At 36.1% G+C, this 26,852-nt stretch overlaps 4 protein-coding genes across 6 annotated transcripts; 2 read left to right on the forward strand and 2 right to left on the reverse strand.

Annotated features, from left to right (window-relative positions):
* Positions 1 to 36: 36 nt before the first annotated feature.
* Positions 37 to 8,402, reverse strand: LOC117222666 (RNA-binding protein NOB1). Its single transcript, XM_076524958.1, has 7 exons — positions 8,307 to 8,402; positions 1,980 to 2,265; positions 1,689 to 1,821; positions 1,385 to 1,596; positions 884 to 1,316; positions 473 to 807; positions 37 to 399 (listed from the first exon to the last, which is right to left on the reverse strand). Exons 2-7 carry the CDS (start codon positions 2,049 to 2,051, stop codon positions 139 to 141), a joined length of 1,446 nt encoding a protein of 481 aa, XP_076381073.1. The 5' UTR covers positions 2,052 to 2,265; positions 8,307 to 8,402; the 3' UTR covers positions 37 to 138.
* Positions 2,265 to 8,210, forward strand: LOC117222664 (DNA polymerase alpha catalytic subunit). 3 transcript variants are annotated; one of them, XM_033474479.2, is made up of 17 exons: positions 2,265 to 2,861; positions 2,931 to 3,296; positions 3,369 to 3,573; positions 3,643 to 3,911; positions 4,026 to 4,142; positions 4,230 to 4,413; positions 4,490 to 4,821; positions 4,884 to 5,124; positions 5,193 to 5,332; positions 5,404 to 5,609; positions 5,682 to 5,943; positions 6,018 to 6,192; positions 6,266 to 6,435; positions 6,508 to 6,744; positions 6,817 to 6,892; positions 6,967 to 7,178; positions 7,870 to 8,210. In XM_033474479.2, the coding sequence occupies exons 1-16, from the start codon at positions 2,532 to 2,534 to the stop codon at positions 7,164 to 7,166; spliced, it is 3,510 nt and encodes a 1,169-aa protein (XP_033330370.2). In that variant the 5' UTR covers positions 2,265 to 2,531; the 3' UTR covers positions 7,167 to 7,178; positions 7,870 to 8,210. The 3 variants fall into 3 exon arrangements, with proteins under 3 accessions (XP_033330370.2, XP_033330371.2, XP_076381065.1); XM_033474480.2 differs by having other exon boundaries at positions 6,967 to 7,113; XM_076524950.1 differs by having other exon boundaries at positions 6,967 to 8,210.
* Positions 8,403 to 8,424: 22 nt separating the features above from the next.
* LOC117222667 (uncharacterized) lies at positions 8,425 to 26,549 on the forward strand. Its single transcript, XM_033474484.2, has 5 exons — positions 8,425 to 8,902; positions 9,150 to 9,391; positions 9,474 to 9,851; positions 9,938 to 10,132; positions 25,969 to 26,549. The coding sequence occupies exons 1-5, from the start codon at positions 8,862 to 8,864 to the stop codon at positions 26,091 to 26,093; spliced, it is 981 nt and encodes a 326-aa protein (XP_033330375.1). The 5' UTR covers positions 8,425 to 8,861; the 3' UTR covers positions 26,094 to 26,549.
* LOC117222668 (uncharacterized) lies at positions 10,134 to 18,197 on the reverse strand. Its single transcript, XM_033474485.2, has 5 exons — positions 17,928 to 18,197; positions 15,456 to 16,262; positions 10,939 to 11,264; positions 10,603 to 10,835; positions 10,134 to 10,518 (listed from the first exon to the last, which is right to left on the reverse strand). The coding sequence occupies exons 3-5, from the start codon at positions 11,148 to 11,150 to the stop codon at positions 10,349 to 10,351; spliced, it is 615 nt and encodes a 204-aa protein (XP_033330376.1). The 5' UTR covers positions 11,151 to 11,264; positions 15,456 to 16,262; positions 17,928 to 18,197; the 3' UTR covers positions 10,134 to 10,348.
* Positions 26,550 to 26,852: the final 303 nt, after the last annotated feature.

A 26,852-nucleotide genomic window follows, 5' to 3' on the forward strand; every position in this document is an offset into this window, starting at 1 on the left:
AATATGTTAGGAAAGGATGAATAATTAAAAATTAAATCTGAGAGGTATGTACAGATATTTTCAATATACAATGTTTAACGTACATATTAAACAAAAATTATATTTTTACGATGCATATCATATTATGATATAAATTTCTTATTTTCGCTTCTTTCTACATTCATTTGGATTTTTTTTCATCCAATACTTAACAGAACCTGATGGCCGTATACCTAACATAGCTGATTTAGAATGTACGTCGCGCATAATAAATGGAGAATATCCAGCTATGTAATCATCCTGTAAAGGATCATTTTTAGTGCGAGCCAGTCTTGTTTGCTTTTGATCAGGTAATGGTTGGTCTTCACAAAGTATGGGATTGTTCGCATGTTTTCCACCTTTTGGCATTGGTAAAGAAAACTAAAACAAATTGTGTATCGTTTACCATTTACATAAAATTGGACAGAAAAGAATAAAAAATGAACAAGCCTACCCTTTTTCCCTTCTTTGAAATTGGTTTTCGGAAATTGATATGAACTTGTCGGTTTCCTTCTTCGTCAACTGTCGTTGAAACTTTTTTTAATGTTTTATTGCCACAACTAGGACAGAAAACTTTTGTCATGATACTGGTCGTCTTGTAACATGCATAACACCTGAAGATAAATGTTTTCATCTGTTTAATTAATCTTCCATCCAAGGCTACTACATTCAAACCGATTTGTTTTAAAACATTCTGCATCGCAAAGTCTATTGTTAAACATGCGACAGTTGCAGGTTTTTCTTCTAAGAGGTCTGAATTAATCTCCTTCTTCACGGTAGAGATGTTCTCTGCAATGAAAAGAAGATTCTATGTATTTAACAGAACTATTTTTTTTTTCATAATATGAGGTTTTAAAAATCATACTAGGTGTAATCCATCCACTGTCATCATCATTATTGTTGTCATTGTCTCCGTCACTTTCATATTCATTGTATTCAACATTGTTATCTCCATTGTCAGAAGTGTTTTCAATGGTAGCAAGAATGTCATTAACATTGTATTTGCTGTTATCTTCAGCTTGAACTATGAATTCTGATGGTTCACAAGTTAACTTTAAAAACTTAGAAGATAAATCATCTGTCCTTTCTTGGTCGACATCAGAATCTGCAGTTTCATAGTTCGATTCATCAGAAGAATCACTATAATATGATTCTGATTTTTCTTCTTCGGTATTGCAATCTTTTACTTTGTCCTCCACTTGTATTTCCACTTTTTCTTCATCATTATTCTTCAAATCATTCTCCTTACCTAATTCTTCTGAATCATATTTCTCTGTATCTTTTTCTTCTACAGCCTCCTATACATAAAAAGATTTTAATAGTCATATTCAGTTTTACATATATTAGTTAAAAAATATATGCTTACATTTTTCTCTGGTATGTAAAAACCAGATAATGTAGTACGAGAATCCTTAGCCTGACTGACACTGTAATCTACAGTTTTTGATACAAGTGGAGCAGTTCTTAAATGATCTGTTCCTACTTTCTCCTTTTCCAGTTGATATGTTAATGCAATTACTTTTATATCAGTTGCTGATAAACTTGTGTAATCACCTGTTTTCTTGGAAAACTCGGTAACTATAAATATGATATCACGATTACTATATAAAATACATTTTGATACATATGTTAAATAACAGTTTGAATACATGTAAATTACACTAGATTACCAAATTTTATATTCTCAGGATGTGCACTTTGTATTATTAAATCATATGGCAGGACAACCAATCTTCTCAACTGTCTCTTGTTCGTCACTTCATTTACTACATCTTGTTCTGTTATTATATTTATTCCAATGTCCTAAAGGCATCATTTCTCGTTATTATATTACTATAAACTACAGAATTTTTAACAACTAATTAAGTTCAGTATCAAAGCAATATCATTGACTTTGATATTGTTGACATAAAATTTTTGATCGACGTTACGAAATAAATAAAATATAGTAATAAGTTTACCTGTAAGGCTGCATTTCTGATGAATGCACTCGTATCAACAATCAAATGCTGCACCTTTTGTTTTTCATTCATGTCTGTTAACTTCGTCAAGTAAATGATTCAATAATAAATACACGAGCACGTGTGTTCTGCAGCGATGTTCGACTGTCAACGATAAGCTGTCTATCTATGAAACGCATGCGCATGAAATGAGCGTCAGCACATGGTCTACCTGATGCGCATGCAGATGGCAGCCATATTGAATTTTAGTTCAAAAGTTCCGTTATGTATCAGAGTTGTTCAGTAGCTTGAAAATAAAATTTGAAACCAAGTTTGATAATATATTTGATTATTGTTGTAATTTTTTAGTCTCTTAAGAATCATAGCAGTGTTTACACAATTTCAGTTTTCCGATAAATGTTAATACGAATTCCGAAATTCCGAAAAGTGTTAATACGTTTCTAGTACATGGGTATTTTAAAATACCTCTTTTGTGTAATTTTATCGTGATACGTTAGTGGGCATAATATCCACTTATTAAATCTATAGTAAAATATTTGGGAAATTTTGGCCATGTCTTATAATTTCGAAAATAAATGTACAAATCAAGATGCTGAATCTATAGACTTCAGCAAAATATTGGACACTGAATTTTCAACACAAACGAAAAATGTTGAAGTTACAGTAAATACTACAGATTTGCCTGTACTGCTTACAACAAATGCAAATAAAGAAGAAGTGTTAAGATTTTATTGGTGGAATGCATACGAAGATGCGTACAAAAAGCCTGGAACTGTATTCTTATTTGGTAAGGTCTATGTACCGTCTACGAATATATACTGTCCTTGCCGTATACAAGTTTCAAATATTCCTCGAAGAATATATCTTCTTCCCAGAGTGCATGTATGATCAAATATTTATCAAGCTTGTTTTTTCCCCTGTTGAATATGTTCTAACAATTATAAATTTTAGATACAATCTCCTAGTGGTAATAATGATGAACTCAAATTGAATTCAATGGAAGATGTTTATGAAGAATTTAATGAGTTTGCAAAAAAATCAGGAATAAAACAATTTGATTGCAATGTAGTTACAAAACATTATGCTTTTGAACAAGAAGATACTCCATTAGTGTCTAAATATTTAGAAGTCAGATATCCAGCATGGTATCCAGCTGTGCCTTCGAATTATTCTGGATCATCGATAAAGCGTGTCTTTGGGACCACGGTGAATGCTTTAGAAGTATTTATAATAGAAAGAAATATTAAAGGACCCTGTTGGTTAGATGTGAAACATCCATCACCAAGTAGTTTAGACATCTGTTGGAGTAAAATAAAGGTATAATAATTTAATCTCTTGATTTGATCTATCGTTAAGTTCTAAAGCTCAACAAATTGTATAACACAACAGGTGACTTGTGCGAAGATGGAAAACATATCAGTTTGTTCCGAGGCTCCAGCTTCGCCACCATTAGCAATCATGACTTTAAATGTACGAACATCATTGAATTTGAAATCTCGAGAGAATGAAATAGTCATGGTTGCGATATTAATACATCACGAATTTCACGTTGAAAAAGAACCTTCTAAACCGCTGTTTCAGCAACACATCTGTTGTATGTAAATTTACATATTCTAAACTTTAATATTGCCTCGAATGTTCAATATTATGTATTTTATTTTAGTAATCACGCATCCGCGTGATACTCCTTGGTCGCAAGAAACACGCCGAATGCTCTCGAAAATTGCATATACCAAACTAATAGTATGCGATACTGAAGTGGATCTGCTAGAAGAATTGCTAAAAATAGTGAACACAGTAGATTCAGATTTATTAATTGGATATGATTGTGGCTTTCAATTTTATACACTGATACACAGAATGTCCAGTCTAAAAGTTCCAGATTGGAGTAGATTTGGAAAGCTAAAACGCTACTCGCTTCCTTTAATTAAGGTATATGTTTTACTATAAAGTTTTAATTTTGTGACATATTATACTTATTTGAACTTAATCTATAAGCAACTGATATAGTTGTTGTAAAAAAACTGAAAAGAGCAAAAATTGTAGGGAAAATTAAATATGAATGAAGTACTTAGTGGTCGTCCTATGTGTGATATACAAGTTTCAGCCAAGGAATTTAATCTGAAAGTTAGAGATTACGATCTCCAATCTCTCTGCACAACGGTAAATATTTCATAAATGCTCATTTAAGATTTCAAACTAAATTCACTAAAAAAATTAAAATTACTATCAAAAAATTTGCTATCGTAGGTTCTAAAGAAAAACGAAAATGAATGTAAAGAAATAAAACTTGGTGAATGTAGATCATTTTATGCTACAGCAAGTAAAATAGATAATTTAATTAAAATAACACTAATAGAGGCATTCCATATTCTTTCTATTGTACATGAACTTAATATTCTCCCACTTGCACTAGAAATTACATGCATTACTGGTACGTGTACTGATAATGACGTATTATGTGAAATGTATTTCTTTTTTCAATGAAATATGTATATACTTGCCCACAGGGAACATTTTATCAAAAACATTAAGACTAGGACGTACAGAAAGAAATGAATATTTATTACTACATGCTTTTCACTCGAAAAATTATATAACTCCAGATAAACGAGTTATTTCAAGTAAAGTAACTACTATGGGAACTACTATGGCATCGATTGCAGAAAATACGTGCAAGAACAATGAAACTTATATCGGAGGTTTAGTTCTTGAGCCCAAAAAAGGATTTTACGATAAACTCGTATTATTAATGGACTTCAATTCATTGTATCCTAGTATAATCGAAGAGTACAATTTGTGTTTCACTACTGTCTGTGGTGCTGCATATACTAATATCGGGGTAAATATATTTATTATCATTTAAGAAATATTCAGTCTTGCTCTGAATAAATGTGCTTGTAGGATTTAGTTTTCCCCGAATCAGATCTAGAACCTGGAGTAATTCCAACAGAAATTCGCAAATTGATCGAGAGTAGAATGGAACTGAAAAGATTAATGAATGAACCAAATAACTCACCCGAGTTGAAAATGCGATATAATATTAGACAGTTGGCTTTGAAAGTAATAGCTAATTCCATATACGGTTGTTTAGGCGCACCTCATTGTAGATTTTATGCTAAAGGGCTTGCTGCTTTGGTAACAGGTAAAATTTGAAACAAATTTCTCTGTTCACACTGTTGCATACATATTAAATATAAAAACATCTTACAGCAAAAGGTCGAGAAATTTTAAGTGATACAAAACTTCTTATTGAAGCGTTGAATTATGAAGTTATATATGGGGACACTGATTCGATAATGATAAATACTAATTCGATGGACTATGAAAAGGTTCTTTCTATTGGTAGAATGGTAAATATTTAATGTTTAGCACAAATACTTCTATCAAAGTAGTTACATGTACAGATAAAACGACTCTCTAGATCAAACAAGAAGTGAACATATTGTATAAGCTGGTGGAATTAGATATCGATAGCGTGTTTCGCTATTTATTACTTCTGAAGAAGAAAATGTATGCTGCGGTTACAATGACAAAATTACCTAATGGACAAATCGAATTAACGCAAGAGCATAAGGGTTTGACTATTGTGAAAAGGGATTGCTGTCAGCTAGCTTCTGATGTAGGAAAGTCAGTAAAAAATGGTTAACAGCACAAATATTTTCTATCTTGCAATTACTGAACATTCTAAATACTTTAAAGGTGTATATTGGATCAGTTATTTTCTGATCAATCTAACAAAAATCGGCTAAAAGAGATTTTCCTGGCATTGCAAAACGTTTCGAAAAATATTCGAAACAATCAAGTTTTCCTATCATCGTTAATTATTAGAAAACAGTTATCGAAAAATCCAGAGACATATGGAAACCCGAAGCCATCTCACGTGCAAGTAGCTTTAAGATTAAATAAGCAAGGTGGTAGAACATGGAAAGTTGGAGATATTGTACCATACATCATATGTGAAGTTCGTATAAATTAATATGTCTAAAGTTATCCTTAGTGTTTGACGTCATTCTTCAATAGTATCTTGTAATGTAGGATAAATCGGAGAAGTCTGCAACTGATAGAGCATATCACATCGACGAGTACAAAAAATCCAGTTCTTTGAAAATTGATGTTAATTATTATTTACTAAGTCAAGTACTTCCGGTTGCGTTGAGAATTTGTGAACCAATCGAAGGAATCAATGACGTGATACTAATGCGGAATTTAGGTATAATTTGAATTTCAATATGTAAAATAAATGATCGGACAAGTATGGTATAAAACAATATATTTTTATATAGGTTTAGAGAAAATTTATAAACCTCAAAAAATGATATACGAACAAAGTATCGCCGATATACCAACGTTTATAGATGAAGAAAGATACAGATTTTGTATTCCATTCACATTTAAATGTGTAAATCAAAATTGTCGGTCCGAGATTATAATAAAGGACATTGTAACCGAAACGGTAAGTAGAAATGAAGTTCTTTTTTAAATTTAAAATTCAAATTAATGTTTATTGGAAAAAATTATTTCACAGCCTAACGGTGATCAATTATCACTTGCATCATGTTCAAATCCAGAGTGCACGGTACAACCGTGGACATATGTAAATGCTATACAAAATGCATTAACGCTTGCTGTGCGAGAAGTAATGACAAAATATTATGATGGTTGGCTAAAATGCAAGAATCCATTATGTGATGAAAGAACACGGCGGATTCCATTAGGGTGTTTAATTTGCAGGAAATGTGGAGTCATGGAGCTGCATAAAGAGGTAAACTTAAAATTATACTTATTTCGTTTTATCAAGTATATTAAAAGCTATAATATGGTCTTAATTTTTTAGTATTCAGAACTAGAACTTTACAAACAACTGTGTTTTTATCGTTATCTATTTAACGTTAGTCGATCAAAGTACAAAGGTATGTATTCAAGAAAAATTAATAATTAAAACTCCTTGAAAGGAACGTGAAAAGTGCCATTTATGTGCTTTCAGACTTACTAACTCAATATTCACAAGGTATGAGAGCAGCATACGATCGTTTAAAAGGAGAAATAGAAAGGGTATTGGAAAAAAGTCCATCTTATTTTGTAAACTTGGACACGTTATTCCAAACGGGATATTTACCACACGAATCAAGAGGTCGAGATTCACCTATTCAGGAGATATATTATGAATCAGATGATGAGTTATAAATTTTAAATAATGTCAGAATTATTTCTTTATTTATGGTCTTACAGATATGTGACATAAAAAATCATCTATTTGGTTGTATATTTTGTTAACATGATTGTCGTTAACGATTCACGTATACATTTTTTTTAAATATTTACTCGTAAAAGTGAAATTTTAAAATGAAAATATGAAGCTTATGCAACGAGGAAACTTGTCGCGTAGTAACCTCTGCAGCAACTTCATATGATCCTAATGAAAATTAGTATTGTTATGTTTTATGAGTCACTGAATTCAAATCTATGGTCATCATTTCAAAATTGTTAAAGAATGATCCAACTGGTAACAAAATAAACATGTTTTTTTTAATTAACTGCTGCAAAAAGTAATATTTTTCTTATTTTCATTATAAATGATATTTGAATGATATAAATGATAAATTTAATGCTTTGAAACTTATAGACTTCAAGATTTTTTCATTCTTCTGATTCCTATCAAGTGTGACACTTTAAAAGTTATGTGTTCATGTATTTCGTAAAGAGTGTCGGAAATAATGAAAAGTTGAAATTAAATTGAAAGAATTCAAGTATATTTTTATTTTTGTAAAATTTTGTATATTTTTGAAATAAAACGCTGTTTCATCCATTCATTGCCCTCTTCTCCCTTAATTTCTTTAATTTGTACTCTTCTCAATCATATATCACATAATTAACACTTGGTTTTCAGAAACGTTTTAACAGTGAAAGTTTCGATATTCTTATGAAGAAGACTGCAACAGAAGAAAAAGCGAAAGTCGCCGTTTTCATAAACACTTCGCATCACCGATGTACGTTGATCCGACTGCCAAATGTTCACCTTAGTGGACAGTTCGTACATCACGACGACGGTGAAAAACGGTCCCCCGCAAAGCTCAACATACAAGATAGACAAATTTTGTGCTCTTGCGTCTTACCAAGAAGCCGTGCTTCAACAATTGTTATTTAATTCGCTAAATTTCTGACATCGGTGTATGTGCGAATATGCAAGTGTTAGTCGAGTTGGGTTAAATATACGTATATTTAACGTCAGACGTGTTGAACTGTTTTACCGCCTCATTCTGATCACCGGCAATTCCTCGTCGAGTTACGAAACAGGTAGAAATCATTAGTTAAAATGTAGCTTACAGGTTTTCAAAGATTTTAATAATTGTAGAAATGATCATTGTTTCAAGATGTTCGCAAATACGTTGAACTGTTGAACTGTGTGGTCGAGAATCCTGTGGGGCGAAAAGAGTGAGACCGCAAGCATGGTGAAGTGAGACAAGCTACATTGATCATTGGTGTGACTTGTTTCGCTTGTGGTTGTACTGATGTCGTGCTATCTTGCTCACTCGCCACTTCCTCTCTTTGTCTAAAGCTGTGAGGGCAGCACTGTTCAGCTGTGAAGCGTCAACCAATCAAAGAAGGAGCAGTTTCTCTACCTGCTTCATAATTCTAAGCCGGTTGCCCCCTTCCTTGACTAGTAGCGAGGCACTACTGTAATACAGTACAGTATGCCGTCGGACGCACTAGAGTATTCTACGGTTTAGTTCAGTGCATAAAATGGAGTTCGGGAAGTGACGCGCAACAAGACATCTTCTCTACAGATCGATTGCGGAGTTTTATCCAAATAAAGTTATTTATTAGAGAAAAAGATACGTATTTGAATCTGTGAGCAAATCAAAAAGGAAGTGTATCAAAATGGAGGATAAATTACGACAAATGGAAGATGAAATGAACAGGTAATGTATACTTATAAGCTACATAAACACTCTAACCTTTTCAAGGAACTCTATGTTACCATTTCGCATAAACTGTATTTACGTTTTTGAAATGATAACAAGTTGCATATTATGTTATTCTGAACAGCTTGTTTGTTAGAAAACAAATAAATTAATACAAGTGCATATACAGGTAATAGTATGATTAAATAATTGTAGGTAATGTAGATATAATGTTAGCTAACTGTAAGATTAAATAATTTTCTAGATTCGAGGCAGAAATTGGTGGTCAGTTAGTTACACCAATGGTTAGACCCGTAATTGGTGCAAATACATATAATCAAGTAGCTAGACAATTAGAACAACATGAATTACCTACACCAGTTGTTGCTGCGGCGGCAGCAACATTAGCTTTCCCACCAATGATCGGGTTTCCACCACCACCACCTCCACCACCGCCACCACCTCCGCCACCTCCAATGTTAATACCACAACAAGTAGCAAGACAAGGTAAATTATTATACAACCACTTGATATATAAGAATGCTTCTGTGCTATACATTTCCTATAAGAATATTTTTGTGATACACAGGTACGGTTCCTTCTATTACAACATATTCGTCACCTGCACAGATAAGTAACCCGTATTTACCAAACATGGTGGATCCATGTTTAACTGCCACTCCAAAAACATATGAATCCACATCAGCACCAATGATTCACCCAGAAATTATTGAACAGATTATCAATACAAAGATCCCAGAAGATGAGAGTAAAAAGAAACCAAAGGTAAAAGGAGTTAGCACCGCAGCTGAATTGGCAATTAGTCAAGGAAAAGCAAGTTCTATCATGGCAAACGCTAGCGCGGAAGAAAGTCATCCAAAGGGCAAAGGAAAGAAAAATAAGAAAATAGTTCGGATGGCTGGTGGACAAATATGGGAAGATCCATCTTTGTTAGAATGGGACGAAGGTGATTAATTTACAACCTTGTTTGTATCGTTTATAAATTTTCTTCTGCTTTACATATAGCTTACAATATTTTCTTTGTACATGCAGATGATTTCCGAATATTTTGCGGAGACCTAGGAAATGATGTCACAGATGAAATGTTGGTGAGAGTGTTTGGCAAATATCCCAGTTTTCAAAAGGCAAAAGTAGTTAGGGACAAAAGAACAAACAAAACGAAAGGTTTCGGCTTTGTTTCCTTCAAAGATCCGCAGGACTTCATCAAAGCAATGAAAGAGATGAATGGTGAGTTGAAAAATAATTGAATATTTATTTATTTTTACACTTTGTCTTTACGTTACGCACGACAAAAGGAGCTTTTGAGGTAGAACTGATATCGAAATGAAACTTGTTCTAAATCAACTTTTTATAGATGTACATTCAAGAATTTCTAGAAGTGTCTGTGCAGTTGCCCAAATCATGAGATCACTTAGTAGTAGTACTTCGATTGGTAGACTTTCCTCATTTGCCAAATGGGCCCCATCCATAAGATATAAACAATTGTGGTATTATCGAATATTGTCTTCTTGGCTGTGACGAACCTCCATTGCGTAATGTGATACGATAATCAGGATGTGTCGCAGAAGGTGTAGAAGCGTCGTTTGTTTTTGGCACCTCTTGTTGTGCAGAACCTTGAACAATTTCATATATTAGGATTTTCAATCTATAATCCACAGCTTTTATTGGTTGACAATGTTTTAATATTCATCACTCACTGGCATAATTTGTACGGAGACTATGAGGACTCATGTAAAGGACAGAAAACGGCATTCCGCCAGCACCCCAGCTACGTGACATAATTACATCCTTCTTCGGCAATTTATTTTTAGTTTGCTTAGCATTCTGCAACAACGCGTCAGCCCTTTTGTCTATTACAGGAGCACTCTCCCCCCACGAGTCTATAATCGTGTTAGGATCTACGCTCGCTGCTTCTCTTCGTGTGTGTATTCTGGAAGTCATAGAAGAATTAAAAAATTTTCAAATAAGGTTCTTGAAGATTCCAAATTTTTTTCGGTTTAGAAGTTTGACGATTTAAGAACTGTAATGTATACTTTGGTACGACTTCTTCCATAGGAATATTTCCGCGAATCTCTTCCTTTACTGGTAATACTTCCCAACAAGCTTCATTAGCGGAGCAGGGGGAGACCACATTGTTGATCGCATTTCTGTTCAGATTATTCTTAAAATCGGTCAGAGGAACAGCCAGAATCAAAGTCGAAAGTGTGGTAAGCGCGGAGATAAAGATAACAATCGGGAGCATCATTTTTGTTAGGCTTTTCGTTCGTTATCGATCTCGTATTCGTCGAACGTTTCTTCCTCGAAACGCGTATCGTGGTTTGGATACAGCGGCGCGTCGTTTCCTTTCTCCTTTCCAATCCTGAAAAACGTAGCCAAACAGTTAAAAATCTCGAGTGGGATATCCTCATCTTTATATCCAATATGATCCAAAGAGAACTATTGACAAGAACAGATTTGAAAATGCATAAAGTACATTATTTTGAAAGAAATAAGATCTCAAACCGAAAAATCTTATTCTTTCTCGTGGACATATTTGAACATGGTACGATCACCCATCGTCCGGTTGATAGCTTGTATAAAAACGAAAAAATGATTTTTAGTTTATTTATAATTGACGTTGTACGAAGAACAGAAGTTTAAGTATTCCTTATAGGGTCATATCGAGCGTGATTGTTAAAACTGATACTCTGACCAGAAACGCAAGCACGTGGGCTTAAACAGAGGCCGGTTGTTATCCCGAACTAAACCACGATTATAAATTAAATCAAAAGTTGGTGACGATGCCAGTAGAAATGCGTAAGAAGATTGCGCTGTCTCGATGACTGTTATTAGGACGCTCGCAAATTCCCTATTCGACGACAGGGGATTGGGCTGTTTACATTTTCGAGATATTTCTGCAATGGGTGCGACTATTTATACAACATTCCAGCTTAATTTAGTACAACGAAACTCCCACACTTGCCGATTTTAGTGACTATATCACTGGCCCGTGACGGAACAAGGCTTTGTCATTGCCACGTGAACATCGATCGGTGGCAAATATTGCCGGACTAATTGTAGGATAATCGAATTGACTAGAAAATCACATTGTTAACAAACATACATATATTTTTAGTCATTTTTAGTTTGACCAAAGAATTTTGTTGTATTTTTTTATATAGTTAATATAAAATATTATATATATAATATTATATAATAATAATAATATATTATAATATATAATAATATAATATATATTATATATATATATATATATATATATATATATATATATATATATAATTAATTTATAAGAAATTTTTCTAGATAAATCGTCTCAATAACGTAGCAATTTTGAAGTGCATAAGAAGTGCACCAGCGCCCGACACATGACACGTGTTTCCTAAATCGAGACCTGTACACTTCTCTTCGTTTAAAACACCGTTTCTTTGATCGTGTGTCGCCATTTTTTTCTTTAAGCTTAAATTTAAAAAGAGACTATAGTCTGGGTTTACAAAAATGTTAATAGCATTGATCTTCTTCAGAGTAATACCCCTCTGAATTGGTGCAGCTTTCTCATCCCCATCATGTCTTAAGAAATTTCTGGGGGACTGTATCGAGTTAAGCAGCTGTTGCAATTCATTTTTCATTTCTTCTATGAGCTTCATTTTTGAAAAAAAAGTAAAAGTTAACAGATTTAGCTTCGCGTGACTTCTTTTTATTTTCAAAAATGAGATTCAAGCAACGTGTTATCGTTACGTGACCGATGGATTCATAAGCATCTGGAAATCGTATTCTGTCGATTATCTGCGGGATATCCGATGGATTTTACGAATACCAATGACATTTCGATAATTATTTATTTGTTCGAATGTGGGAAATTAATGTCATTGCTTGGATTTCTAATATTCCTTGGCATGTGGAAAATAGAAAAAGTGTTTCAAACTCATTCGAACCGTTCACCCGACTTTTTCGCTTAACACTTTGTGATGATGACGAACCGATATAGGGTGAGAGATATCGATGAAAAATAGTGTGGGTGACTTCGGCAACACCAATCCGATACGATGAAGGTTCACTAACCCGTAAAGTATACCTTATAAAGGTAATTCGACCGTGCGTAGGATCAATCTTCTTTCAGAAAAAGGTGTTCAAAATGCGATGGACTTGAACCCCCCTGGTCCAATATTTGAAAATTTGATACCCCTCTCATGCGTATTTTAGCACTTATTAATATTTATCACGTAGATCATCGTGTAGCTCATATTCGTCTTCATAGTTAATTAATTTTTATACACAGGTGTCGGGTGAAACAAATTTGTTCAAGTTATTTTCGATTCGAGAAAATTAGAAAATACAAATGTAACAAATCTTTTGCTCTAGTTTCGGTAATAAACTTGTCGGACTATATTCAAAACGGACTATGAAGCAACCTATTTGTGACTTACATCAGTTAGAAGACAAATTCAAAGAAATTACGGTTGACCTTTTTATGCAAAGAGAAACATTTTAATTATAATTTGAACTACAATAAGTAAAATTACTTTTCAGATCGTTTTGAACTATTAATGCTTGTTTATATAAAACAGCAACGATTCAATGACATTGTATTGTATTTGTCAATTAAGAATTCCAATTAAACGCAAAACAAAATTTTTAGCCAAATTGAGATACAGTTGTTCAATGGTACATTCACAGAACAGTTATAACACGTCATCGATTATTCGTGGAAGCGAAATTCGTGTCAATGCGGACGGCTATTGAATATCCCGGTTATGTGTAATATGGAACCTACAATTCCCTAATATCCGGAAACCAATTGGCAATTAGGAACTACAAAATGTCACAGGAAATTTCGCGTGAAAGCGCCGCGATAATTGCTCATATTCAATTTGACCGGCTAACGAGAGAATTATGAAACGTGGCGTGTCTGTTTCTTTGGTCATCCGTTTCTGAACAATTCGTACGAAGACACAATGCCAGCTAATCACGATAAAATGGACCTCTGTATTCTCCATTTTAAATATCCCCGAACGTCTGGGAACCCAATGAATCTCCCACCCCCGTTGCACACCGTTTATTCATTTCGTTTGGAGATTTTATTTATGAGGAGGGAGATTTTATTTATGATTGCTGCCTTTCCAAATTTTTTGCTTTTTCTTTTAACGGAATTAAGTTCACAGTTTAAAGAATTTTATGCGAGTAATAATAATCTGTTTAATCTGTTTCTTTTTTTTTAACATGGTTCACGCTAATGTCAAGAATACTTCTGTTTCAATCCAATCATTTTTTTTCAACTATTCTTTACCATCTGACTATTTTTTATTTGCGCGTATTTCTGAATGACACTGTATATTATTGTTATCACCATCATCATGTAATAGCAAAGTTCAATACGAATCCAACAATAACAGTAATATTATAACCTTCGCGCGACCTTGGGTACCAGTAACAATAACAACTGCATGTGCATTTTACATTAGTCAGGAATGTGCTAGAACCAGTCAACACTGTGTCAAAGTTAATGGACGTCATCTGGAGTATTTACGAAATTAAATTATCTTCATCGACCTTGCTATCATAGCTATTTCTTAATTATAATTGTTTCCATATATTTTTGATGCCCAAGATCACGTAATATAAATACACAGTTTAAAAGGACACGGATGATCTTGCTAATTGAAAAAATTATCACAGAAATTATTTAATCTTTCACCGCGTGAATATTTTCTCTCTAAAATCTAATTATATTTTCGTGTTCAGATTTTGCCAAGATAAATATTTCTACACGATTTCTTCATGTATATTAATTATTAAACAAAACAATCGATAGTTAGAATGGAAAATATTTGTATGCCAAATAATCGAATATTTGAAATGAAAATATGCTTTGAACCTACAGTAAATTACGGTAAGATCGAACATCGTAGAAAATTTCGACGTAAATGTTAACCGTTCGTGAGATTAATAAAACTAAAGAAAGAGATAGTTTACCTATTTGCAAGTGTTTTTCGATGATAACTTATTAGACGTACGGAACTAATTCTAGCTTACGAAAGACAAACACTTTGAAACAATTCTGATCGCAAATAGTTCTGCGGTAAAAGCGGAATTTACCCTTCCACAACGAATGTACTCTACACAAACATCAAAGGGTTAATAGAAGGTGAAATACATACGTTTTGTTTGCTCTTTAGAAGGTGAAGGAGCACCGTCGCGATTCCTCGCTTAAAAAGTTACAGCGCGGTTCTAAAAAATCAAAGGTCGCGATTCTAAGAAAATCAAAGATCGCGGTCCTTAGATCGAAAGATCACGGCTTCGAGGTCGGTCGTCGCGGTGATAAAATAAAAGAAATCGCGATCCTAAAGTGAACGATCGCGATTCTAAAGTCAGCGGCCGCGGTTCCCTAGTTCGTAGATCACGGTTTGAAAATCAAAGAGACAACGCGGTCTTGTAATCGAGGATCGCGATTCTAAAATAACAAATCCACGGCCCGTAAATGAGAGATCGCGTGGTATAACGCGTGGTCCAGCGATCGCAAAGATCAACGTCAGGCGAACGAGACACTCACCTTCGTCGTCGGGAGGGAGACACGGCCGTCTGTTCGTTTCTCAGATCAGTCGATCTTTTTCGCTCGGTTGCCCGTCGACGAGGATTCTCTCGGCTCTGGATCGTTTTCGCCGGAGCAGTCGGACATTGGTTTGCCCGTCGGGGTGATTGGGACGGAGTGCGTCGCGACGCCGGACGTCTCGCTACTCATTCAGCAACCCCTACCCGACCGGTTCGTCTCGCCCCCGTCGACGACCCCTCCACTCGATGGGGAACAGCCAATCGCGGGTCTCTTCGACTTGCTCTTCTTGATTCTCTGGTCCGAGATTCCGTTGCTTCGGCTCCTCGTCTCTCTCCTTGTCGCTCGTCATCGAGATCGGATCGCTGTCATTGTGTGGTTATCGTCCTCGTCGGTGGTGCGTCCACGACGTCATCGAAATTCCGCGTTGAGAAACGTAACGTTTCGCGACATCTTCTTCTTCCCCTACTTTTTTTTCTTCGTCTTCTTCGCCTTCTCCTCCTTATTCATCTTTCTCTTCGTTCTTGACTGTCTTCTTATCGTTCTCCATCTTCTTCTGGCTCCGATTCGTATACCTCATAACGAATTATCTTGTCCCGAAACGTTGCTCGCATTGCATTCATTCGTTACAGGACGTGTACACGTGCACGTGTACACATGTTTAACGCTTTTGCAGTGTTTCGGATTTCTACGTTACAACGCGGTATCAGACTCGTCCAACAAGACATCCAACTTTTTCAATCGCCGCTTCGGCGGAGTCAACATCGAATTTGCTTGCTCTTTTATTAACCGTTTGCGTACCAGATGGTTCTGAAAAAACAGTATAAATAGCGCAATAGCGTACCTTCGATTATGTTTCGAAAAAAGCCGAAGAGCGCAATAGCGCTCCTTCGATTATTCGTCGAAAAAAGCCGAAGAGCGCAATAGCGCTCCTTCGATTATTCGTCGAAAAAAGCCGAAGAGCGCAATAGCGCTCCTTCGATTATGCGTCGAAAAAAGCCGAAGAGCGCAATAGCGCACCTTCGATTGTGTTTCGAAAAGCGCCGAAGGGCGCAATAGCGCTCCTTCGATTATGCGTCGAAAAGCGCCGAAGAGCGCAATAGCGCTCCTTCGATTATGCGTCGAAAAAAGCCGTGAAACATAAAATAAAACGTTACGAATGAAAAAATATATATACTATTAATTTAGAATAGGTAACAACAAAATGCAAATTGGATTACTGACAGCGATGCGACGCGCGACGTATACACGCGTCTGAAAGACCGAGCACGTTTCGACAAATTTCGGGTGGGCCGTAAGTCGTCCGTTTCGGCCAAATGCCCTGGCTTTCCTCGACAGAAAATCTGAAGAGCGCAAAAGTGGCTCGTGGTACGCAAACGGTTAACAAATTCCTGCTATCTCTTTTTATCTTCATCCTATTTAAAAACACGAGATTCTGCGTAGCTAGATGTAGACTGTATCGACGTGTCACCAGATCCTGACGAAGCCTAGCTTAGCCATTGCTTGCGAAACGTTGAGGTAACGATTCGATAAGGACACGGCTTACGCTCGAAATCCTCGACATTTTTTAAACTGTACGACCGCGTAAAATTAGTTCGTTAACACTTTAGTGGTCGCATGTCGCCAGGAGTCGGCAATATTTTTGAAGAATTGATTTAAAAAAAAAACTTTATGTAAATTCATGAAACAATTCAACATGTGCGAACATATGCATAAAACAAAAAATAACAAAACAACGACAACGATAACAATAGATTTAATACAACAAATTTAATATTTTTCCTTCGTGTGATAATTTTTAAAGCGATCCACCTACGTGTAACGGTACTTGGCAAGAACGATTACACCCTTCGTACACCCTTTTTTATTACCGATATTTTAACTTAATTGACGTTTTATTTCTCCGGTTAATCTTCCAACTGGATCGGGACGAACGACGTCGTGGTAATTTAATGTCCGAATGGCACAATTTATTAAATAGAAAGAAAGTGTTTTCGTACATTTTTTTGTTTTTTTTCCAATAATCTTCGGCGGCAGCACCGCACATACGAGCCGTTTATTTTGAAACTGGCACAAGTCACTTTACCGTAATGAAAAGTGGTGATTTTTTAATGTTTATACGAAATTATTTATACCGAGAAAAATATCAGTATCCTGAGATAACGAATACAAGTAAATCCTCTCGAAAGTTAGCATCCATATTTTGAAACGTGTTAAAACGCAAACCCTTGAATATATCGACTTAAAAACAAAGTGACTTTATGCCACTTTCAAAATAAACGGCTCATACGTCGTGCGATCGGCCATTAAAGTGTTAACGATTATGCCGATGCTTCGACGCGCCGAGTCTATAGTTCCTGTCCAATCTAAATGTAGCGTAAAGCCATAAAACTGATATCACAGGGTTAATGTTTTGATTTAATCGTTTAATCAATCTCTGACTTAATATTTCGACTGCGAAACTATTTGATGTACCTGGTACCACTACCGTCCGACCATCTGTCTATGCCGACGAGCGCAAAGAGATTGCTTCGATATTGCAACGCGGCTGCGAAAATGGCCTAATTTATGCCACCCTCTCGAGCGCGCATCGGCTTCCTTCGCTACGAGGTCCCGCGACGACGAAAAAGTTGCGCGATCGCCCCGAACTTTCATTCCGAATTTCCTCCCGGATTTTCTCCCGATCGTCCTAAACGCGTTCCATTTTTCTCGGACACTGGCGAGGCTCCTCCGATCGCGAAGCATAAGCGATCCCGATGAATCAGAGTCATACACGAATGCTCCGCGACCCGCGCGCTGACCACGCGTTCTTCTCTTCGTTCGAATGCCAGGCATATTTCCGTCGATATATTTATTGTAAGCCGCGAGGGACACGGTCGATTACAAAATAAACATATTGTCACCCAAGGTGGCTCGTGTTTCAGCTCGCGAGAGCTCGCTGCGAGCGTTCTTCTAGGAGAATTAAGGTCGTCGCCCGTCTAACACACCTGAGAACGACATTAGTAAGCACATTCGGAAAAATAATTCGCGAGGTAACAGGCCATTTGGCGCGATCGGGCGAAGTTCGAAGCATCGAGCTTCGGAACTTTAACCCCTTAACTTGTACGCTCGAGTTAATTCGAGCGCGCCGAACAGGCCAAACTGTGCACACTCGAGACAATTCGAGCGGCGTTGTATTTTATGCTGCTATAATTCTTCACACCCGAATATAATCGAGAATTGAAAATAACAATGTGAAAGCAAAGAAAAAAAATCGTTTTATTGATATTTATCATTTACATGGGATTGTAAGCTGTATAACACTTATTTATTCAAGAATAAAATATAGCCTTTCTCCATGGAACAAAAGCGCGGTATATCAAAATTCTCCACCAAAAGAAAAGTTGAATCAGGGGCGGTAACAAATGGAAACCTTCGAGGATGTGGATTTGGTTGGATATTGCTTATCTACTTCCAATCAACGGCTATATCTTCTTCTGAACTATCTTCGTACAATTTTTTACATAAAAAATATTGATTCCTTTTGGCCGGTTTTCTTTAAAAAAAAAACTGTGCGTTAAGGGGTTAAGGGGAGGTTCTGGTCTGGCAGGCAGGCTTGAAAGCTGGTATTTAACGCTAGATTTACGGAGCACAAAAAACGGCTGTTCTATATATTGGTTTATGAAAGTAACGATAAGACATTTATTCTGATTTTTAACAAGCGTTATTTTGCAACATTTTATACATAATTATTGGGGATCAATTATTAAATTAATTATTCACAATGAAATATTAAATATACAAATTCAGAAGAATTAAATATACAAAATTACATGAAAAAAGAACGGTCAGTTTTTATCTGTGGAAAAGGTGAGGTCAAAGATATATTGCAAGATTCGATAAAAATATGTGAGATAAAGTTGCTGCATAGAAATTAGATTTAGTTACAACAGCCGCGAAGTGGACGAAAGCATTCTTCGTGCAAGGGTTAATGTAAGTCCAAAAGTGTTATGCTACGCAAGAAATGACTATATATTTTTAGAAATTTGTAGGCTGCGTCGAGTCGATGGTTCGACAGTTTGTCCCTCGGCATATTCGGATGCGCGTTCGGGTCAGGTCGCCGATTGTGCTTCGCGAAAATGATAAATCGCTGCCTTTATCGGTGCTTTATTGTTCGTTCGTCGCAAAGAGAAACGCATGCGGACATCATCGAGCGGGACAAGTGGCGCGCTGAGAATTCGGTCAGACGCAACAAGTAGTTCGAGCACATGTAGTCCATGATCGAGCCTCTCGGCACCGCTTCGTGATCGTGGATCGCGCGCGTGTTCCCCGATCGATCCCGACTACAGTAAATTCTCCCTAATTCGCGCTCGGATTGCGCACAAAAAAGTGGACTATTTGGGAAGAGAAGACACGATTATTCGAGCCGTGCGACTCGTTTTTTTATAGTTACCGATTGTTGACGATCCGAAAAACGAGCCGCGAGGCTCGAATAATCGTCGTATTTCCTCTTCAAAAAATTGTCCATTTTTTTCTGGAAAATCTGAGCGTTCATTCGGGAGAATTTACTGTACTTCGCGCGATGACGATCGTCTACACAATCGCCGGTCAGCTTGGAAAAACGCGTCGTCCGGAAAGAACTCGCGGAATTTCGAGAAGAATTCGTGACCGTGTGGGAGGCCGATGACGAATTGAAGGAAAAGTTGAGGAACGGCGTTGCCATTCTCATTAACGCTAAATTTATCGTGACAGTTCGAAATGATCGGTTTTATATATTCGATTTTAAAATCGTCGAAACCGCGAAGACCCCTTCGTTGGAAATGATCGAACAAATTTCTAAATTTAAGCGAACGTTCTAATAAAAATGACAATGAAGTCTGAACAAGTTCGGTCTTGACATTCTTATAAAGCAACGTGTGTTAGTTACTTTTAGAGCTCGATATAGAGATTTCGGTGTTGACGTTATGCTTGTGGAACACCAAGAGCAGCTGTTCGATATTTATTAACATTTTTGTAGATTTCTATCGTAACATGGACCGTTGAAAGTGGTACAAATCCATTTTCTGTTGTTGCGAGCAAATTAAGGGTTAGCATATATGTCAATTAACAAAATATAGGGTAATTATGTCGCAGGTTTTAATGTTCAAATTTTGTCAGTATATTCTATGGCACAAAGTAAGAAAGAAATGTTATGTAAACATAGGTCGTATAGAGCTTTATGAAGAAGTTACAACAAAAATTCAGAATAGGAATAGTAATCAGCTAGAAAAAAAAAAAAATAAAAACAAATCTTCGATCGATGTCAATCATGTATTGTCAACAACGGTTATTAATAGATTTAGAAATGTATTAATAAACACAGCTTACATAAACACACGGCATGTGCTGATCTATTCGAGCCAATGCTCGCAGTAACAGCAAGTTGATTACTATTCCTATTCTGAATTTTTGTTGTAACTTCTTAATAAAGGCTCTATATGACCTCTATTTACGTAACATTTTTTTCTTACTTCGTGCCATAGAATACACTGACAAAGTCTGAACATTAAAACCTGGGACACTCTGTATACATTTCTTTTAGGCGAATTTAACTAAAATAATGTATATTTACGGGTTGCAATAATCAATGGCTACGCAATTTCTTTTCTCGACCAATTTTAAATTGAACAAAAAGCATTGGCATTTTTTAAGATACTAAATTTTAACTAGTTATAAATAAAAAGTTTTTTTCACTAAATTAAGCATAAATTACGCGATATCACATTTTTTCTTTTTTAAATGGACTTAACACCATTTTCAAAATAAACGGTCCAACGAAACGCTGTTGAATAAATTCCCGTTCTCGCGAGGTCGCAGATTTGCTATAAACGAGCCACATCCAATAGAAAATGTTTCTTTATCTGTTTGCTTGCTTAGGATTAAATTCGTTTCATCTAAGTAATTTTTACTGTAGACATAATTATTTAATTACTTAATTATTGGAAGCATAAAGATCAACGTGAAAGTGTAGGCGAAAGTTGAACTATTTCAAGCTGTAACTCCGGATGCATCGAACCATTAAATATATGTAGAATGAATTGTTAACTGTTTGCGTAAGGCGCAATATTTGCATTTCTGTTGTGACAATGATAACGACGATAACGACAATAATTATATCGATAAGTTTTGAGTAAATAGCAACCCTCTTTTTACATTTTACGATTCTGTTTTTAGTAAATGGTAATTGTGAGACTTTGTCGGTTCCATTATTGTTAATGTTTTATGGAAAGTAGAACCACGGAAATGATGATCCTTTGAACAGGTATACGAGTGGCTGTTTGAGGTGCCTGGTTTGGCTAGGCGGAACCTTGCGATCGCTATGACTAAAACTACGCACATCTGATCCGTGACCCTGCTATAAATAAACTTTCTACATTTTGCGTGTACTTAAATTATCTTTCATAGATAGTCCCTTGAAATCTTGGTTTTCATAACTTTCTCATCGGTACACCGCAAACACTAAGCGAACCGAAACTTTTGCAAATAAACAGAATTTTTCGATATCACACACAAAATTGTTACTACTTAATTAATTAGATTTTATTCTATAATAATCTCGGATATACAGGGTGCCCCGGTTTTGATGTTCAAACTTTGTCGGTATATTCTATGGCACAAAGTAAGAAAAAAATGTTATGCAAACATAGGTCATATAGAGCTTTATTAAGAAGTTGTAACAAAAATTAATAAAAAATTAATTTTTTTGTCAATCGTGTATTGTCAACAACGGTAGACATTTCAAAATGTATTAATAAACACAGCTTACATAATCGCACGGCATGTGCTGATCTATTCAAGCCAAATGCTCGCAGTAACAGCGAGTTGATTACTATTCCTATTCTGAATTTTTGTTATAACTTCTTAATGTGAAGCTCTATATGACCTATGTTTACGTAACATTTTTTTCTTACTTTGTGCCACAGAATACACCGACAAAGTTTGATCATTAAAACCTGGGTCACCCTGTGTAGTAATTACCATCCATTTCTTTTTACATTCCGTTCACTTAATTTTATCTTCAACTGAAGGTATAGATGTACAGTGGCCCACAAAAGTGTTCCTACATCTCTTAAAACTGAATAATTTTTTCGAAACTGAACTAAACGACTTGAGTTTTTTTTATAGATGATAGAGGGACTAGTCTACTAGACGATGACTGAAATGCTTTTTTTTTTTAATTCTGTTATTACTTGGAACGACGAAACGACATATACCACAGTTATTTAAAATTTGAAACGAAACACGATTTCCGAGGACTTAATCATGCTTATCGATGACGAAAATTAAATTGAACCGATGTATTTTCATACAAATTACTTATACTTATGTTTCAAAATGTGCCAATTATTTTTGTGTTTTATGAATATTAAAATAAAAAATACTTAAATCAAACTTTTACATTAAATATGTTCACAGTACAAATTATTATTATATATGTAATTTATTCAACAATTTTAATAAATCACTGTCCTTTCAAAACGTCACTTCGGTAAAATACGTTGGACAAAATTAACATATGTCAGTCATTTTTCTAAACTATTTATTTTGATAGTGGCTCAAGTCACTTTACCGTAATGAAAAGTGATGATTTTTTAAATGTTTATACGAAATTATTTATACCGAGAAAAATATCAGTATCCCGAGACAACAAATACAAGTAAATCTTCTCGAAAGTTAGCATCCATATTTTTAAACGTGTTAAAAAACGCGAACCCTTAAATATCTCGACTTAAAAACAAAGTGACTTATGCCACTTTCAAAATAAACGGCTCATATGTGGGTTACTCTTTGCGAATGTCGATAATTCATTGAGAAAGAGACCGGGTCCAAATGCGTAGAAGGCTTTAGGAGTTTTTGGTAGGCCGTCGCGGGAGGAGTCACGCGTCTCTTTTGTCGTGTTTCGAGTTTCGCGTTTCCAAAAGCGACGGAAAGTGACGGGATAGATGGGTGACGGCGTGGGCGATCGCGAAACAGCCGGGAAAATTGATGGTTGTGTTCCGAGGTCGCGTGCCTTTCCCAGATAGAACCGCTCTCTTACCGATGCATCTCGAAGAATATTTTTGGCCGCAAGATGATCCCCGCGATGCATCGCTCCGATAACAATCAATTCAATTTTTTCGGAACAGCTGTTACTTTCTCTTCACGCTTTTTCTTCTTCCTCTGTTCCTCTTCTGCTCTTTTCTTTTTCGTTCCTTTTATTCCGAAATTATCGAGCCAATCCATTGCGTTTCCTGAGCAAACCGGTGACGGTGAACGAGCGCGACCCCCTGAAAACATTTTAACGGACGTAAAAGCGTTCGAGAACTTGATTTTCGTTCGTTAGCATTTGAAGGAAATAAACGAAGCCCCCGTCATTATTACGTAAAATTTCGTTCGGGGCATCGGATATTTTGCGCTCGCGATAATTTCTTCGTGGTTTACGTTTCGCATTCGTAATCATTTCGAACGAAACGTCGTTGCAGAATCGACAACGTTTTTTCCGTATCGGCGCGGCTAGAAATGTTTCCGATCGAATCTTGTTATTCTAACGGCGATCTAAATTGGTAGAAAAACTCTGGAGAATTTATTCTTCCTCGTGGAAACAAATCGAACGAAAATTGTACCGCATCAACGGAGAAAGTCATGGTGTTATTCCAGTCCGGAATAAATTAACGAAAACATCGTGAAATTTTCCGCGAGTATAGACTTGAAAAATCCAACGACTTTGGCAATGTTCGTCAATGCGTGTCACCGCTGAAATCTTGCAAATGTTTCGAACATTATCCTGAGACAATAAAATCGTTGAATATTCAAAAGTTAGATCGCCGATGAAGGGACAATTTCAATGAAACATTTCAATGTTCCGGATGGCTACGTTGAAAGGCTAGAGCTAAAGATTCCTGAAGCGATTCGAAGTAACTCTTTCCATAGCGAAAATGCAATCCGTGGCTTCGTTTACGAGTTATTAACGAAAAACACTGACCAATGAGAGATCGCGTATGGCTGACGCCCCGCCCTCGCGACCACTGCCACTGTGCGTCAGACGGCCGGCGCGACGCGGCATTGGCCGCAAGGGCGGAGCGTCGCCGGCCACACTAGCTCTCCGATTGGTCAGCGTTTTTCGTTAATAACTCGTAAACGAAGCTGCGGATTGCATTTTCGCTAAGGAAAAAGTTACTTCAAATCACCTCAAGAATCTCTCTCTGTAATCAAATGTTTATTATGTGACCGTTCGAAGGAGAAATTGAGCACAAGCGTCGGTCCCTGTCGAAGCAATGTCAAATTGCAATAGACAATTGCACGATTCGGATGAAATAAAGGAAGTGGTGTGGAGGTTCGTTGATAACAGAATGCAGGTGGATGTTCGTATGTAGTAGGCAGGGAATGTGTAAATACAATGGACGTTTGAAATTTAAATAACTGGTACGTAGAGGTCGCGAAAAGAAATTTGCATGGAACACTTGCAAGATTCGCCCGAAGCTGTCGAAGACAACGCGAAAGAAACGTGATAAAATTGTATTTATAATGATCGTGGGTGTTGTCTGTCTGGAGTAGAAACAACAAACTCGGAAAGAATTCTCCTTGAATATCAAGGTATACGTAACACCCACCCCTCCAACAATGTTCTCACGAGGGTGCGGAACCTTGTAATTTGTTTCTCATGAAAACCACTTCGCGAGGAGTTTATTTACGCCCCCCCTCCCTGGAACTGCCCTAGGAATTATCTTATATTCCAGTCTTTGGAACTCTGCTTCTGAAAATTTACGTTCAGCATTGTACATGGGATGCTGCAAAACTGTACGATTCTTATGGTAAATCATTTCAGGAAGGTCTTCCTCTGTTCTGAAAAATCGGCTGTTGACGCTCGCTATAGTTTTCTACAGGGACTCGGTTTAGAATCTTTCAACTAGAATAATGATTTTCTGTATACATATGAGCCGAGTTAATGGTAACAATTCATTACAATTGAACGGTATCTTTTCATCTAAAAGAAAAAAAAAGTGATTCGTGCCACTTTCAAAATAAACGGCTCATATAGCGAATATGATCACAGTGTAGTTAGATATTAATTACTTATTATTAATTATGTTATAATTATTATATAATTATAATATATAATATAATTGATATATATTTATATATATTTAATATAATTATTATATAATTATATAATATTAATATTAATTACTTATTAATTAATTGCGGATCTTTATGAATTTATGAGAAAAATGAACACGTCAGATTTACACAACAGTGAAAATATTCAAAGAAACGAAACATCATATACTCTTTGCATCTCGTATTGATAAGAAGAAATAGATTTTTGTGCAGTGCCCCCACTTCTTGGCAGTGAATGTAGACAGTTTTCATTCTGCACATAAGAATCCGTAAGTCTACTAATTTATCGTGTTGCCGGCAGATGAATTTTTAAATGAAACGAAAGGAGAGATACAAGCTGGTGGTGACCCCGAACTGTTGCGAAATTGATTTATTTGATCGAGGGAAATTGTGATTTCAGGACGATACGTGGGCTCGCGACCCATAAAGCTGCGCAAGAGCTCCTGGAAGCAGCGAAATTTGGAGTCGGTCCGGAAGAAGGAGAAAGAGAAACAGGCGTTAATTGGTCTGTTGACCGGCCGGTGACGCAATATAACCCTCGTTCTTTCATTTCCACGGATTACTGTTGTTCTCGTCGTCGGAGGGGCGGCCTCCTCGCGGCGCCCGTTGCACGGGTCGACCTCTCAATTGTGAACCGTTGAATTAACTTTTTCATCGTTGCGCCTACGCTCCTATCGAAAATCGCTCGATTCGGAGAGGATGGAACGAAACCAAAACTGTACAATCACATTTATTTCACTGTGTCTTGTATGCGTGTGTGTGTGTGTGTGTGCGTGCGCGCGCGTGTGTGTATAGAATGCAAAAGTCGAACAAGAGATTATTCGTGAATTTAAGTGTCGATGTATCAATTTTGATAGTTAATTGACAGATTTATTTTCTGAAAATTTCATTGCGAAATAGGCTATTCGTTACGTCTGGAAATATGACTTCTATAGAAAATTATGCGTATAGTTTAATAAAAGTAGATTCTTACTAATACTATTCTTTGATCTCTTCTTATTGTGTTCCTTTCCCGGTCTACGACCCTTGCCGATTATGTTTCGAAGTGGTAAATCAGAAAATGTTACCACCAATCTTTTCGTCACATTTCATTATCAATTTAACGCTTTATTTACTGGAAGCCGGGGCTGAGAGAAATAGATTTTTGAAATAGTTTGTATCTTCTCGCGAGATACAGAATTTGGCAAATGAACTTCCCTTGAAATAGTTACATATGGATATAGCATTTTCAAATATATTTAACTACGTAATGTGTACGTACGTAATTACTATCTTTTTAATATA

The sequence above is a fragment of the Megalopta genalis genome, chromosome 10 (genome assembly GCF_051020955.1).
Source record: "Megalopta genalis isolate 19385.01 chromosome 10, iyMegGena1_principal, whole genome shotgun sequence".
NCBI lineage: Eukaryota > Metazoa > Arthropoda > Insecta > Hymenoptera > Halictidae > Megalopta > Megalopta genalis.